This window comes from Triticum aestivum, chromosome 3D, assembly GCF_018294505.1.
Source record: "Triticum aestivum cultivar Chinese Spring chromosome 3D, IWGSC CS RefSeq v2.1, whole genome shotgun sequence".
In the NCBI taxonomy this organism is placed as follows: Eukaryota; Viridiplantae; Streptophyta; class Magnoliopsida; order Poales; family Poaceae; genus Triticum; species Triticum aestivum.
The window spans coordinates 463,656,565-463,670,832 of NC_057802.1; the positions used below are offsets into that span (position 1 = coordinate 463,656,565).

The 14,268-nt window shown below is 45.3% G+C and overlaps 1 protein-coding gene across 2 annotated transcripts; it reads right to left on the reverse strand.

Annotated features, from left to right (window-relative positions):
- Positions 1-298: 298 nt before the first annotated feature.
- LOC123079698 (protein ACCELERATED CELL DEATH 6) lies at positions 299-4,908 on the reverse strand. 2 transcript variants are annotated; one of them, XM_044502498.1, is made up of 4 exons: positions 3,186-4,908; positions 1,339-1,883; positions 1,106-1,234; positions 309-362 (listed from the first exon to the last, which is right to left on the reverse strand). In XM_044502498.1, the coding sequence occupies exons 1-4, from the start codon at positions 4,138-4,140 to the stop codon at positions 309-311; spliced, it is 1,683 nt and encodes a 560-aa protein (XP_044358433.1). In that variant the 5' UTR covers positions 4,141-4,908. The 2 variants fall into 2 exon arrangements, with proteins under 2 accessions (XP_044358431.1, XP_044358433.1); XM_044502496.1 differs by having other exon boundaries at positions 299-1,234; positions 3,186-4,905.
- Positions 4,909-14,268: the final 9,360 nt, after the last annotated feature.

Sequence of the window (14,268 nt, forward strand, 5' to 3'; positions counted from 1 at the left end):
TGTTCTACATATAAGTCGATTGACACAACATTGGACATACTGATGAAACTTCATATGTGAGGGCAAACAGTTACCCAAATCCGACAACAAATCATTAAGGTAGCAAATCAGAGTAATAACACCAAAGGCAAGTATCAAGGCACTAGTGATGTTATATACTATAAACTGTTAGATAGGTTGAAAGATTTGTTTGCGCGTGGATTTGTTACCCTATATTAACCATTTTACACACCAAAATACAAGTGATACATGGAAAATTGAAACCAGTTGCATAATTCAAAGAAGTTAATAGCAGAGGTAATCAGCATTTACATGATTATGAGCACAAATTGTTGAACAAAACGGTACATCACAACATAACAGTATCAAAACATACAAAACGATTCCGAAGAGAAAAATAGACTGACGACTACAGTAAATCCTGAATCCCAAATCCCCAGGACGTCATGAAAACATCTCACCGAAAAAGTTCTGTGTTTGATGCATCTTCAAGTCATGAGTGCTGGTAGTTGTATATGCTCCATTTCTAAAACTGGTTGCTTGTATATGTGGCCCAAACAAAAATGACTATTATGGGCCAAAATTCCATCAACAGGCTGAAAAGGATTCTCGTTGTTACCATTACCAGTGTACGAGTTAGCCCAATTCGAGTACATAATGGTTGTGCCAGAACAGCCCACTTTAACCAAAGGTCCATTTGTTTGCATATAACAGCAAGAGGGCTAATGACGCAGATAGCAATGGCGGACTTGTGAGCAACTCGTGCTAGCACCATGTATAAACCTAGTGCAAAAGTTGCTAGGAAGCATGTGCCCGATGTTGACCCAAAATACAAGGCCGCGATCAAGTAAATTCTACGAGTCTGTGGGTTTAAAATAGAGTATCCAGAATACATGAGACCTACCATAGCCATCACAGACAAGACGAAGGAGAATGTGCTGGCTATTATGAATGCATCAAATGCATACCTCCCGGCAAGTGTTGGTGTTCCTCCATTAATATGTTCATCCGCTTTGTAACCTCCAGGAAGGGCAAAAGTAACAGTAAACGTCGCAGTTGCAATTAGAGCCACACCAATGCATAGTGTTTGTGTTGATTCTTTCAACTTCTCTAATTGTTCTGTTTCATCATATTTTAATTGGCGAGTGTAGTTTTCTTCGAAGTGATCACGACGACTGCCACCACTCCTAGCATTAACAACTGTCAGTGCAAAGTGTATCTTCGCTTCACTGATCTGAAAAAACGAAAAAGAAAAGAAGGTGAAGCCAAACCACACAAATCTCCATTATTTGCTTTCACACCAAACGCGGTGCTTAAAAGTACAATTTAGTACATTACCTGATCATCAAAAATTCCTGGGGAAACCCCATATAGTGATATATCTAGAGGAGTTTGCCCAATATTATTTGATAAATTCAAATGTGTGTGTCGATTCCCTAACAAAGCACAAAACATTCGAAGACTCCGTGCCTGGATAGCTAGGTGTAGTGCAGTGTTCCCATCATTGTCTTGGATATTAAGAATCCATAAGAGTGATCGATTTCTGCAAGCAGAACTGACTATTCTAACTTTCCTTTTCTCAGCAGCTACATGAAGGAATGTCCTTCCCATACTGTCCTGCAAACCGGCACTGCTTGGAGACTTGTTAAGAAACATAGTTATTGTCCCACTTTCACCAACAGAGGCAGCAACGTGTATTGGAAATAATCCGTTGCAATCTGACTGATACAATGAAGCTGAGTTCGCTTCCAATACTTGCCAACATATACTTCCTCGCTGACTTTGCTGTGCCAGAGCTGCAGCAAAATGGAGAGGCGTACTCCCGTTTTCATCCCTTTGTGTAGTGAGATCACTGTTCCATTCCAAGAGCTTTTTTGTAAGCTCTGCAAATAGGGATTTCTGTTCATCAAGGAAGAGAAGAACAACTACTATGGAAATGACACACTCAATTATAATCGGCAAGCAAAATAAAAATATCAAAATAGTCTCAATAGTCTTTCAGAAGGCAATTTCATTGTGTGTATGTCGTATCTTGTTCGCGATTCATGGACACTTAAATTATAGTTTATACTACTATCACTACGCAACTACTCAACTAATTACATGTGTCCGCACTTACTGTAAATCTACTCATAAACTCATATACTCATAAAATCATAAATCCGTACTATCACTACTCAACTAATTACATGTGTCCGTACTTCCTGTAAATCCATAAACTCATATACTAATTACATGTGTCTGTAAAACTTACAGGTGTCTGTATTCTGTTTAGTAGTTTATACTATATCCTAATTTATTTGTGGGAATGAAACAATACTACTATCACTACTCAACTACTCAACTAATTACAAGTGTCCGTACTTCCTGTAAATCTCCTTCTGCTAACTGCACTAGCCAAAGTACTAAATTATAGTTTCACCTTTTTCGCAAACTGGTGCTGGTTTATCTGAGTCAAATACGAGTCATGAGAAATGGATTGTATTATTTGAAAGGGAGAATTATAGAATACATTGGGAGCGGAACTATATTTGCAGCACAGGCTGCCTAGCGGAGGAAGTTGAACTGCAATACTGTGGCTTGGTACATACCTTTCCCGACACTTGGGTAACTACATACTGCATTGTTCAGTAATTCTTACAAGGCCAGACTAACATATAGTACTTCCCAACTAGCAGAGCATACAAGAACATCGAGTAATAAGCCATTTACTCCTATCTACTATGAAATTTGAGGCCCCTGTCATGGTTCGTGAATTTTATTCATTAATTCAGAATTACTTGCTGTTTCTCATGAAGAGATGATGTTTTGTATAGAGAAAATGTTATAAAAAATTTATGGCCAGGTGGAATGCACTAGTGAAAGTTTTCAAGTCATATAACGGTATAGAATACTTCAAGACCATTTTGAGCAGCATTTGTTATCTCAGGGGATTGTAGATCAAACTTTCCCGTACACACTGGAACAAAACTGGTTAGCTGTAAGTAAAAGGCATATGCTAGATGTTGCTCAATGCTTGTTGCTTCAGATGAATTTCAAGAAATTTTACTGGGAAAAACTACACATATACAATCCAACTAGGAGATATATAAGAGGCAAAACCATGCTGAAAAACATGGAAAATATGTGCAGACAATTGTAGCTTAATCTAGATTTATTACATGGAATGGAAAGATGTCTGGTACCTGTGCCTCGGAGGACCGCAGCATGCAACGCATTCTGTCCATTTTTCCCAGAGTAGGAAAGTTTCATGTGACTCGCATTATAAAGTGTCTCGACAATGATGTCCTCTTCCAGCAAGATGGCCAGGTAGAGAGGTGAAGTGCCGTCTTTCGGAAAACTGGCCAACTCCGAGTGTTCCTCCATTAGCAGCTTGACTATATCATTATTTCCAATACGGACTGCTTGATGCAATGCTGTCTCCTTAAGGATGTTTTCAATTTCTAGGAGTTCCTTCACTCTGTTAACACCTGTATTCTCGCCTCTGGCCAGAGTGATGAGGTGACAGACCATTCGGGACATCCCGGCCCGTGCAGCACAGTGCAGGGGCGTGTCACCGTTCTTGTTACGCGCAAACAGGAGGTGGTTTGCCTTGCTATGGATGATGTCAGCACTCCTCAAGAATCCATCACTCTCACCATATGTGGCCACCACATGGAGCGCAGTGCCCCCTTCAATGGTGACCCCATCCAGAAGTGACACGGTAGAACCTGAAGGCAGGTTCAGAAGTGCTTCAACATCATCAGAAGCTTTCTGCATCGACGCGCCTTTGCCGCTGCAGCTGTGGGAGCCGTATGCCGTGAGCAGGTCAAGAATATTTGTACTAGAATTCATGGAAGGATGCGGCTGACCGTGTCCCCTGTTGAGAAGAAATTCCAAGTCTTGCCAGGCGCCAGAGCAAGCCGATGATAGCAGAAGGGGGCTCATGACCTCTGGGAGAGGCTTCACCGTGGAAGCCTGGATGCTCGGGGCCATCACAACCAGCATTGTCTTTGAATCCTCCGTGCTCAGCAGATCCTTCAACTGCTGACAGTTGCCACGGCCTGCGGCCACCGTCAGTTTGGCATCCACCGACACTTGCACGGCATTTTCCTCCATGAGCAAGCTAGAAGGTTCGTCGCCGCTGCTCCTCGACGCCATCAGCACCACTACGTGCAAGCTCTCTTCTCCACTTACTGCTCACAAGTTGGATGCGAGGTGTATGATGGCTGCCCTGCCCAGGTCGACATGGGGATACTCTTGAGTAGTTATACAGCTATGTACAGAGTCGTATCCCCCCAATGAGAAAAGTCATCTTCTCCATTCCTAGCTTGTTTATCTTTAATCAGCCTGGTCCAAATCAATTAGTTAATTCTCCAGCTAGATGGACTAATTAATTTAGTATCATCACATCACACAGTTGCTGCTATAATATGCTATATGCTCCAAACGAAGTATTGAGCCTTGTCGTTTCTTGGTGATTATATGGTGGATCTTTCGTTGCAACCATACGCACTAAAAATCAGGAAAGACAGCGAGATTTCAGATGCTAACCAGTCAAAACAATTCAACAAAGTTGGGATTAGATGGACTTCGAATCTGTAGAGAGCAAACAAAAGTTGAGAGGGACTTATCAGATGCGCTGCCAAGCGTACGAGTTCCCGGCAGGCGGCGCGACAATGCCGGAGGCCGGCGACTTGCGACCGGCGGAGGAGCCGACGCCCGAGCCTGACGAGATCCGCGCAGATGCGGCCCCATCTCGCCGTGAGGCGTGAGGAGCAACAGTGGGGCGGGAACCGGGAGGCGAGGCGAAGACAGCGGCGGCAACCGGCGGAGAGTCGCCAACATGGACGGGGTAATTTGAGGAAATGCCACACTTTTTCTGGGACTTTACTCTTATAGCACACCTTTCTTTTTATTTGACTAAATAGCACACTTTTCATTGCTAGCTGGATAAAACACCGCATATTGAGTTTTTCCTACTTTTTCTTGCCCAAGCCCAGACGTCATACATTCTAGGACAGATTTGCCCTCCGGTTCGTTCCCGTTCGATCAATCAAATATTTCCTTCATTTATGAACGCACAGCAGACAGAGAAACAAAGCAGTGCCCCGTGCCGTGCCTTCTCCCCAAGTCGCCGCCTCGCCGTACCTCCACCGCGGCGAGCTGCTGCCTTGTCGTGTCTTCTCCCCGACGTCGCTGCCTCGCCGTACCTCCTCTCCGGTGAGCCGCGCCTCGCTGTGCCTACTGCCTAGCCCCCGTTCCTATGCATGAAGCTGCGCCCTCGGCCACGCTCCAGTCACTCCCTTGTATTTTTTTTTTTCTGAAAAAAGCCACTCCCTCCGTCCTGGCAGAAAAGAGACTGCGCCGGCCCTTCAAGTGTCCCCTGCAGCGTGTCCCATGTCTATGTGTAGCTCCTCGTTGTTCTGCTGGCTGGCTGGCCGAAGTGGTCGCTGTACATGCTGGTATACTTTTGAAGTGGTTGCTGACTCGCTGTACATGCTAGCTGGAGCTTGCTATAGCTGCTCGTTGCTCAAGTTGTTAGCATATGGCTCAAAGAGAGAGGAGGTAGTCAACAGAACGTACATGTGCACCGTCGGGAAGGAGAAGAAGCAGGACGAGGCAGTTGCGGGAGAACTGGTAGGCGTGAGGAGGAGTCACGGCGAGGCGGTGGCGTGCCGGGGAGGAGTCACGGCGAGGCGGCGCCGCCGGGCAGGGTGCACGCGCAGGCGGCGGCGTGGTGCTTGGTGTGTCCTCGCTGATCACGATCAAACCAGCTCAACCAGAGCTTGAAATGATTGAGCGCAAATCCGTCCTAAAAAGTATGACTTATGGGCTTGGACGTGGAAAAGTAGGAAAAAACTCAATATGGGGTGTTTTATCCAGCTAGCAATGAAAAGTGTGCTATTTAGTCCAATAAAAAAAAGGTGTGCTATAGGAGCAAAGTCCTAGGAAAAGTGTGGCATTTCCTCAAATTACTCAACATGGACCAGCCCCACGGAGTTTATTTGTCTCAAGTGAATAATTAGAGCATGTCTAGTATATGATGGAAATTTGGCGATGTAAAACAGCTTTACAAAATGCATTTTACATCTTCAAAAAAGATACAACTCCGACAGATGATGTATATTAGAGATGTAAAAGAGCAACTCTAATAGATGATGCAAAATGAAGATGTAAAAACTAGTGGGCAGCGGCCGAATCGTGGCGGCGGCAGTGGGGACGGCGGCAGCGTCGAGGTGGCGGCGGCTGTGCGTGGGGGCGGAGGAGGAGCGTCGGAGGGGCGCCGGGGGGTGGTGAATCGGGACGGTGGCGGCGCGGATCGGGGCGGCGGAGCAGCGGCGATGCAGCGGCAGAAGAGCAGCGATTCGACGCAAAGAGAGGTGGAGGAACGTCGGAGGGGCGGCGGGGGTGGCAAATTGGGGCAGCGGAGGAGCGGCGATTCGAGGCGAAGTGAGGAGGAGAAGCGGCGTAGGGGCGGCGAAGCAGCGACGGTGCATCGGCGGAGAAGCGGAGATTCGAGGCGGGGGAGCGGCCGAGAGGCGGCAGGGGTGGCTCGCGGCCGGATCTGGCGCGGGCAGGCAGCGGCGGCAGTTCTGTAGGCGAATGGGGCGGTGGCGGCTGTGCGGCGGGCGGAGGTCGAGCGGGCGGAAGCAAAGTGAAGGCAGTTGCACGGTTGTCGCGCGGCTGCCAATTTTACATCTTTAATAGGTGGAGTTGCAAATGTGTTGGACCGACACATAGAGGCGAAAGCGTGGCCGCGGCTCAACACCTGGCGGCGCCATGGTGAAGTTGGCCGCGCTGCAGTGCCCTGACAAGGAGTCGGCCTCGTGGTCATGTTTGCCACGCTTCCCGAGCCCCACGGTGAGCTGCTCGTGAGTTGGTCGATGTCGAATTTGTTGATGCATTTGAATAAACTCCTCAAATGTGGCCGGATTTTGGTCCGGAAGTTGGATAGGATAGCCCATGTTCTCAAATTCCAGAGTTGCAGCAGCATCGTTACCCTCATCCTCAATGATCATGTTGTGCATAATCACACAACATGTCATCACCTCCCACAAGGTCTCCGGATCCCATTGTTTTGCAGGTCCACGAACAACTGCAAAACGGGCCTGAAAAACTCCGAATGCCCTCTCAACATCCTTTCTAGCCGCTTCTTGTCTTTGGACAAAGTGAGCCTTTTTCTGGCCAACTGGTTTGAGATGGTGCTAACAAAGGTAGCCCATGGAGGATTAGATACCGTCAACCAGATAGTAGCCCATATTGTACTCATGTCCATTGACAGTATACTGGCAAGGAGGAGCTTTTCCTCCAGTCAGCCCCGCAAAAAATGACGATCGTTGCAGCACATTGATGTTATCGTGAGACCCGGGCATGCCAAAGAAAGCGTGCCAAATCCAAAGAAAGCATGCCGAACACCTCAACCACGACAGTTGCAAACCTGACTATGGCATCTCCGCAAGTGCTCTGAGACATCCGTAGGTGCTCGTCCCACGAATCAGCGATCGTGCCATATGCAAGCATCCGGAGTGCGACCATGCACTTCTGGTAACTAGAGAAGCCAGTTGTTCCCACGGCGTCCATCTTCAGGATGAAGTAGTCATCGTAGGACCGGACGCCATGGTACAAACGCCCGAAGACGATCTTGCGCATCCACCCGGCGAAAATGGTCAGCGGAGAGTGCATCGAGGGCAAAGTAGTCGGCCATCAGCGGCAAATGCCCGCGCACCCTGTTGCAGTTGAGCATGCGATGACCCTTGATCGAGCCCTTGAAATTGAGAACATGCTCCTCCCCAAGCTCTGTGTCTTCAAGGACCACCTGCATCATCGCCTTCTCATCGGAGTACTCCTCGTCCGACGAGCCGTCGGAGGACTCAACATACTGCTCGTATATGTACTCTGATACGTCTCCAACGTATCTATAATTTTTGATTGTTCCATGCTGTTATATTATCATTCTTGGATGTTTTATAATCATTTTATAGTCATTTTATATCATTTTTTGGTACTAGCCTATTGACATAGTGCCAAGTGCCAGTTGATGTTTTCTGCATGTTTTTTACATCGCAGGAAATCAATACCAAACGGAGTCCAAACACAGCGAAACTTTTTGTGGATTTTTTTGGACCAGAAGACATCCAGTGGGCCAGAGAAGCGCCTGGGGGTGATCTGAGGGGAGCACAACCCACCAGGGCGCGCCAGGAGGCCCAGGCGCGCCCTGGTGGGTTGTGCCCACCTCGAGTGCCCCCTGAACCGACTCTTTGATCTACAAATACCCCAATATTCCAGAAACCCTAGGGGAGTCAACGAAAATCAATTCTAGCCGCCGCAGAGTCCAGAACCACCAAATCCAATCTAGACACCATCATGGAGGGGTTCACAACTTCCATTGGTGCCACTTCGATGATGCGTGAGTAGTTCTTTGTAGACCTTCGGGTCTGTAGTTAGTAGCTAGATGGCTTCCTCTCTTTTTTGATTATCAATACAATGGTCTCTTGAAGATCCATATGATGTAACTCTTTTTGCGGTGTGTCTGTTGGGATCCGATGAACTTTGAGTTTATGATCAGATCTATCTTTTTATCCATGAAAGTTATTTGAGTCTTTTTTGATCTCTTATATGCATGATTGCTTATAGCCTCGTATTTCTTCTCCGATATTTGGGTATTGTTTGGCCAACTTGATCTATTTATCTTGCAATGGGAAGATGTGCTTTGTACGGGTTCGATCTTAGGTGCTTGATCCTAGTGACAGAAGGGGAACCGACACGTATGTATCGTTGCTACTAAGGATAAAACGATGAGGTCTATTTCTACATAAATAGATCTTGCCTACATCATGTCATCGTTCTTATTGCATTACTCTGTTTCTCGATGAACTTAATACATTAGATGCATGCTGGATAGCGGTCGATGTGTAGAGTAATAGTAGTAGATGCAGGCAGGAGTCGGTTTACTAATCTTGGATGTGATGCCTACATAATGATCATTGCCTGGATATCATCATGATTATTTGAAGTTCTATCAATTGCCCCAACAGTAATTTGTTCACCCACCGTTTGCTATTTTTCTTGAGAGAAGTCATTAGTGAAACCTGAAGGAAATATGCCCTAGAGGCAATAATAAAGTATTATTTATTTCCTTGTATCATGATAAATGTTTATTATTCATGCTAGAATTGTATTAACCGGAAACATAATACATGTGTGAATATATAGACAAATAGAGTGTCACTAGTATGCCTCTACTTGACTAGCTCCTTAATCAAAGATGGTTATGTTTTCTAGCCATAGACATAAGTTGTCATTTGATTAACGAGATCACCTCATTAGGAGAATGACGTGATTGACTTGACCCATTCAGTTAGCTTAGCACCCGATCGTTTAGTATGTTGCTATTGCTTTCTTCATGACTTATACATGTTCCTCTAACTATGAGATTATGCAACTCCCGTTTACCGGAGGAACACTTTGTGTGCTACCAAACGTCACAACGTAAATGGGTGATTATAAAGGTGCTCTACAGGTGTCTCCAAAGGTACTTGTTGGGTTGGCGTATTTCGAGATTAGGATTTGTCACTCCAATTGTCGGAGAGGTATCTCTGGGCCCACTCGGTAATGCACATCACTATAAGCCTAGCAAGCATTGTGACTAATGAGTTAGTTGCGGGATGATGTGTTACAGAACGAGTAAAGAGACTTGCCGGTAACGAGATTGAACTAGGTATCGAGATACCGACGATCAAATCTCGGGCAAGTAACATACCGGTGACAAAGGGAACAACGTATGTTGTTATGCGGTCTGACCGATAAAGATCTTCGTAGAATATGTGGGAGCCAATATGGGCATCCAAGTCCCGCTATTGGTTATTGACCGGAGACGTGTCTCGGTCATGTCTACATAGTTCTCGAACCCGTAGGGTCCGCACGCTTAACGTTACGATGACAGTTTTATTGAGTTTTGATGTACCGAAGGAGTTCGGAGTCCCGGATGAGATCGGGGACATGACGAGGAGTCTCGAAATGGCCGAGACGTAAAGATCGATATATTGGACGACTATATTCGGACTTCGGAAAGGTTCCGAGTGATTCGGGTATTTTTCGGAGTACCGGAGAGTTACGGGAATACGTATTGGGCCATACGGGAAAGAAGGAAAAGGGCCTCAAGGGTGGCCGCACCCCTCCCCTTGGTCTGGTCCGAATTGGACTAGTGAAGGGGGGCGCCCCCTTCCTTCTCTTTTTCCCTTCCTCTTTTCCTATTCCATATGGGAGGTGGAATCCTACTAGGACTAGGGAGTCCTAGTAGGACTCCACACTTGGTGCGCCCCCTCCTAGGGCCGGCCTCCTCCTCCCTTACTCCTTTATATACGGGGGTAGGGGGCACCCCATAGACACAACAATTTATCCTTGAGATCTCTTAGCCGTGTGCGGTGCCCCCCTCCACCATATTACACCTCGATAATACCGTTGCGGAGCTTAGGCGAAGCCCTGCGTCGGTGGAACATCATCATCGTCACCACGCCGTCGTGCTGACGAAACTCTCCCTCAACACTCGGCTGGATCGGAGTTCGAGGGACGTCATCGAGCTGAACGTGTGTAGAACTCGGAGGTGCCGTGCGTTCGGTACTTGATCGGTCGGATCGTGAAGACGTACGACTACATCAACCGCGTTGTTATAACGCTTCCGCTTTCGGTCTACGAGGGTATGTGGACAACACTCTCCCCTCTCGTTGCTATGCATCACCATGATCTTGCGTGTGCGTAGGATTTTTTTTTGAAATTACTACGTTCCTCAACAGTGGCATCCGAGCCTGGTTTTATGCGTTGATGCTATGCACGAGTAGAACACAAGTGAGTTGTGGGCGATATAAGTCATACTGCTTACCAGCATGTCATACTTTGGTTCAGCGGTATTGTGAGATGAAGCGGCCCGGACCGACATTACGCGTACGCTTACGCGAGACTGGTTTCACCGTTCGGAGCACTCGTTGCTTAAAGGTGACTGGCGGGTGTCTGTCTCTCTCACTTTAGTTGAACCGAGTGTGGCTACGCCCGGTCCTTGCGAAGGTTAAAACAGCACCAACTTGACAAACTATCATTGTGGTTTTGATGCGTAGGTAAGAACGGTTCTTGCTAAGCCCGTAGCAGCCACGTAAAACATGCAACAACAAAGTAGAGGACGTCTAACTTGTTTTTGCAGGGCATGTTGTGATGTGATATGGTCAAGACATGATGTGATATAATGTGTTGTATGAGATGATCATGTTTTGTAACCGAGTTATCGGCAACTGGCAGGAGCCATATGGTTGTCGCTTTATTGCATGAGATGCAATCGCCATGTAATAGTTTTACTTTATCACTAAGCGGTAGCGATAGTCGTAAAAGCAATAAGTTGGCGAGACGACAACGATAGTACGATGGAGATCAAGGTGTCGAGCCGGTGACGATGGTGATCATGACGGTGCTTCGAAGATGGAGATCACGAGCACGGTGCTTCGGAGATGGAGATCACGAGCACGGTGCTTCGGAGATGGAGATCACAAGCACAAGATGATGATGGCCATATCATATCACTTATATTGATTGCATGTGATGTTAATCCTTTATGCATCTTATCTTGCTTTGATTGACGGTAGCATTATAAGATGATCTCTCACTAAAATTTCAAGATAAAAGTGTTCTCCCTGAGTATGCACCGTTGCAAAAGTTCTTCGTGCTGAGACACCACGTGTTAATCGGGTGTGATAGGCTCTACGTTCAAATACAACGGGTGCAAAACAGTTGCACACGCGGAATACTCAGGTTAAACTTGACGAGCCTAGCATATACATATATGGCCTCGGAACACAGAGACCGAAAGGTCGAGCGCGAATCATATAGTAGATATGATCAACATAGTGATGTTCACCATTGAAACTACTCCATCTCACGTGTTAATCGGACATGGTTTAGTTGCTTTGGATCACGTAATCACTTAGATGATTAGAGGGATGTCTATCTAAGTGGGAGTTCTTAAGTAATATGATTAATTGAACTTAAATTTATCATGAACTTAGTCTTGATAGTATTTGGCAAATTATGTTGTAGATCAATAGCTCGCGTTGTTGCTTCCCTGTTTTATTTTGATATGTTCCTAGAGAAAATTATGTTGGAAGATGTTAGTAGCAAAGATGCGGATTGGATCCGTGATCTGAGGATTATCCTCATTGCTGCATAGAAAAATTATGTCCTTGATGCACCGCTAGGTGACAGACTTATTGCAGGAGCAGATGGAGACGTTATGAACGTTTGGCTAGCTTAATATGATGACTACTTGATAGTTTAGTGCACCATGCTTAACGGCTTAGAATCGGGACTTCAAAGACGTTTTGAACGTCATGGACCATATAAGATGTTCCAGGAGTTGAAGTTAATATTTCAAGCAAATACCCGAGTTGAGAGATATGAAGTCTCCAACAAGTTCTATAGCTAAAAGATGGAGGAGAATCGCTCAACTAGTGAGCATGTGCTCAGATTGTCTGGGTACTACAATCGCTTGAATCAAGTGGGAGTTAATCTTCCAGATAAAATAGTGATTGACAGAATTCTCTAGTCACCATCACCAAGTTAGTAGAACTTCGTGATGAACTATAGTATGCAAGGGATGACGAAAGTAATTCCCGAGCTCTTCGTGATGCTGAAATCGACGAAGGTAGAAATCAAGAAAACATCAAGTGTTGATGGTTGACAAGACCACTTCAAGTGTTGATGGTTGACGAGACCACTAGTTTCAAGAAAAGGGCAAAGGGATAGATGGGGAACTTCAAAAAGAACGGCAAGCAAGTTGCTACTCAAGTGAAGAAGCCCAAGTCTGTACCTAAGCCTGAGACTAAGTGCTTCTACTGCAAAGGGACTGGTCACTGGAAGCGGAACTACCCCAAGTATTTGGTGGATAAGAAAGATGGCAAAGTGAACAAAGGTATATTGGATATACATGTTATTGATGTGTACTTACTAGTGTTTATAGCAACCCCTCAGTATTTGATACTGGTTCAGTTGCTAAAGAGTAGTAACTCGAAAACGGGAGTAGCAGAATAAACAGAGACTAGTAAAAGGCGAGGTGACGATGTGTGTTGGAAGTAGTTCCAAGATTGATATGATCATCATCGCACACTCCCTATACTTTCGGGATTAGTGTTGAAACTAAATAAGTGTTATTTGGTGTTTGCGTTGAGCATGAATATGATTTGATCATGTTTATTGCAATACGGTTATTCATTTAAGTTAGAGAACAATTGTTGTTCTGTTTACATGAATAAAAACCTTCTATGGTCATACACACCAACGAAAATGGTTTGTTGGATCTCGATTGTAGTGATACACATAATCATAATATTGAAGCCAAAAGATGCAAAGTTAATAATGATAGTGCAACCTATTTGTGGCACTGCCGTTTAGGTCATATTGGTGTAAAGCGCATGAAGAAACTCCATACTGATGGGATTTTGGAATCACTTGATTATGAATCACTTGATGCTTGCGAACCGTGCCTCATGGGCAAGATGGCTGAAACGCCGTTCTCCGGAACTATGGAGAGAGCAACAGATTTGTTGGAAATCATACATACAGATGTATGTGGTCCGATGAATATTGAGGCTCGTAGCAGGTATCATTATTTTCTAACCTTCACAGATGATTTGAGCAGATATGGGTATATCTACTTAATGAAACAAGAGTCTGAAACATTTGAAAAGTTCATATAATTTCAGAGTGAAGCGTAAAATCATCGTAATAAGAAAATAAAGTTTCTACGATATGATCGTGGAGAAGAGTATTTGAGTTACGAGTTTGGCCTTCAGTTAAAACAATGTGAAATAGTTTCACTACTCACGCCACCTGGAACACCACAGCATAATGGTGTGTCCGAACGTCATAACCGTACTTTATTAGATATGGTGCGATATATGATGTCTCTTACCGATCGACCACTATCGTTTTTGGGGTTATGCATTAGAGACAGCTGCATTCACGTTAAATAGGGCACCATCAAAATCCGTTGAGACGACACCTTATGAACTGTGGTTTGGCAAGAAACCAAAGTTGTCGTTTCTTAAAGTTTGGGGTTGCGATGCTTATGTGAAAAAGTTTCATCCTGATAAGCTCAAACCCAAATCGGAGAAATGTGTCTTCATAGGATACCCAAAGGAGACAGTTGGGTACACCTTCTATCACAGATCCGAAGGCAAGACATTCGTTGCTTAGTATGGATCCTTTCTAGAGAAGGAGTTTCTCTCGAAAGAAGTGAGTGGGAGG

Excerpts from the sequence above, each read along its gene's own strand:
- LOC123079698 (XM_044502496.1), bottom strand. The coding sequence starts at position 4,140 with ATGGCGTCGAGGAGCAGCGGCGACGAACCTTCTAGCTTGCTCATGGAG. Across the intron at positions 1,884-3,185 it reads TGCGGTCCTCCGAGGCACAG|AGCTTACAAAAAAGCTCTTG; the intron begins GTACCAGACATC and ends CCCTATTTGCAG. Across the intron at positions 1,235-1,338 it reads CAGGAATTTTTGATGATCAG|ATCAGTGAAGCGAAGATACA; the intron begins GTAATGTACTAA and ends TCGTTTTTTCAG.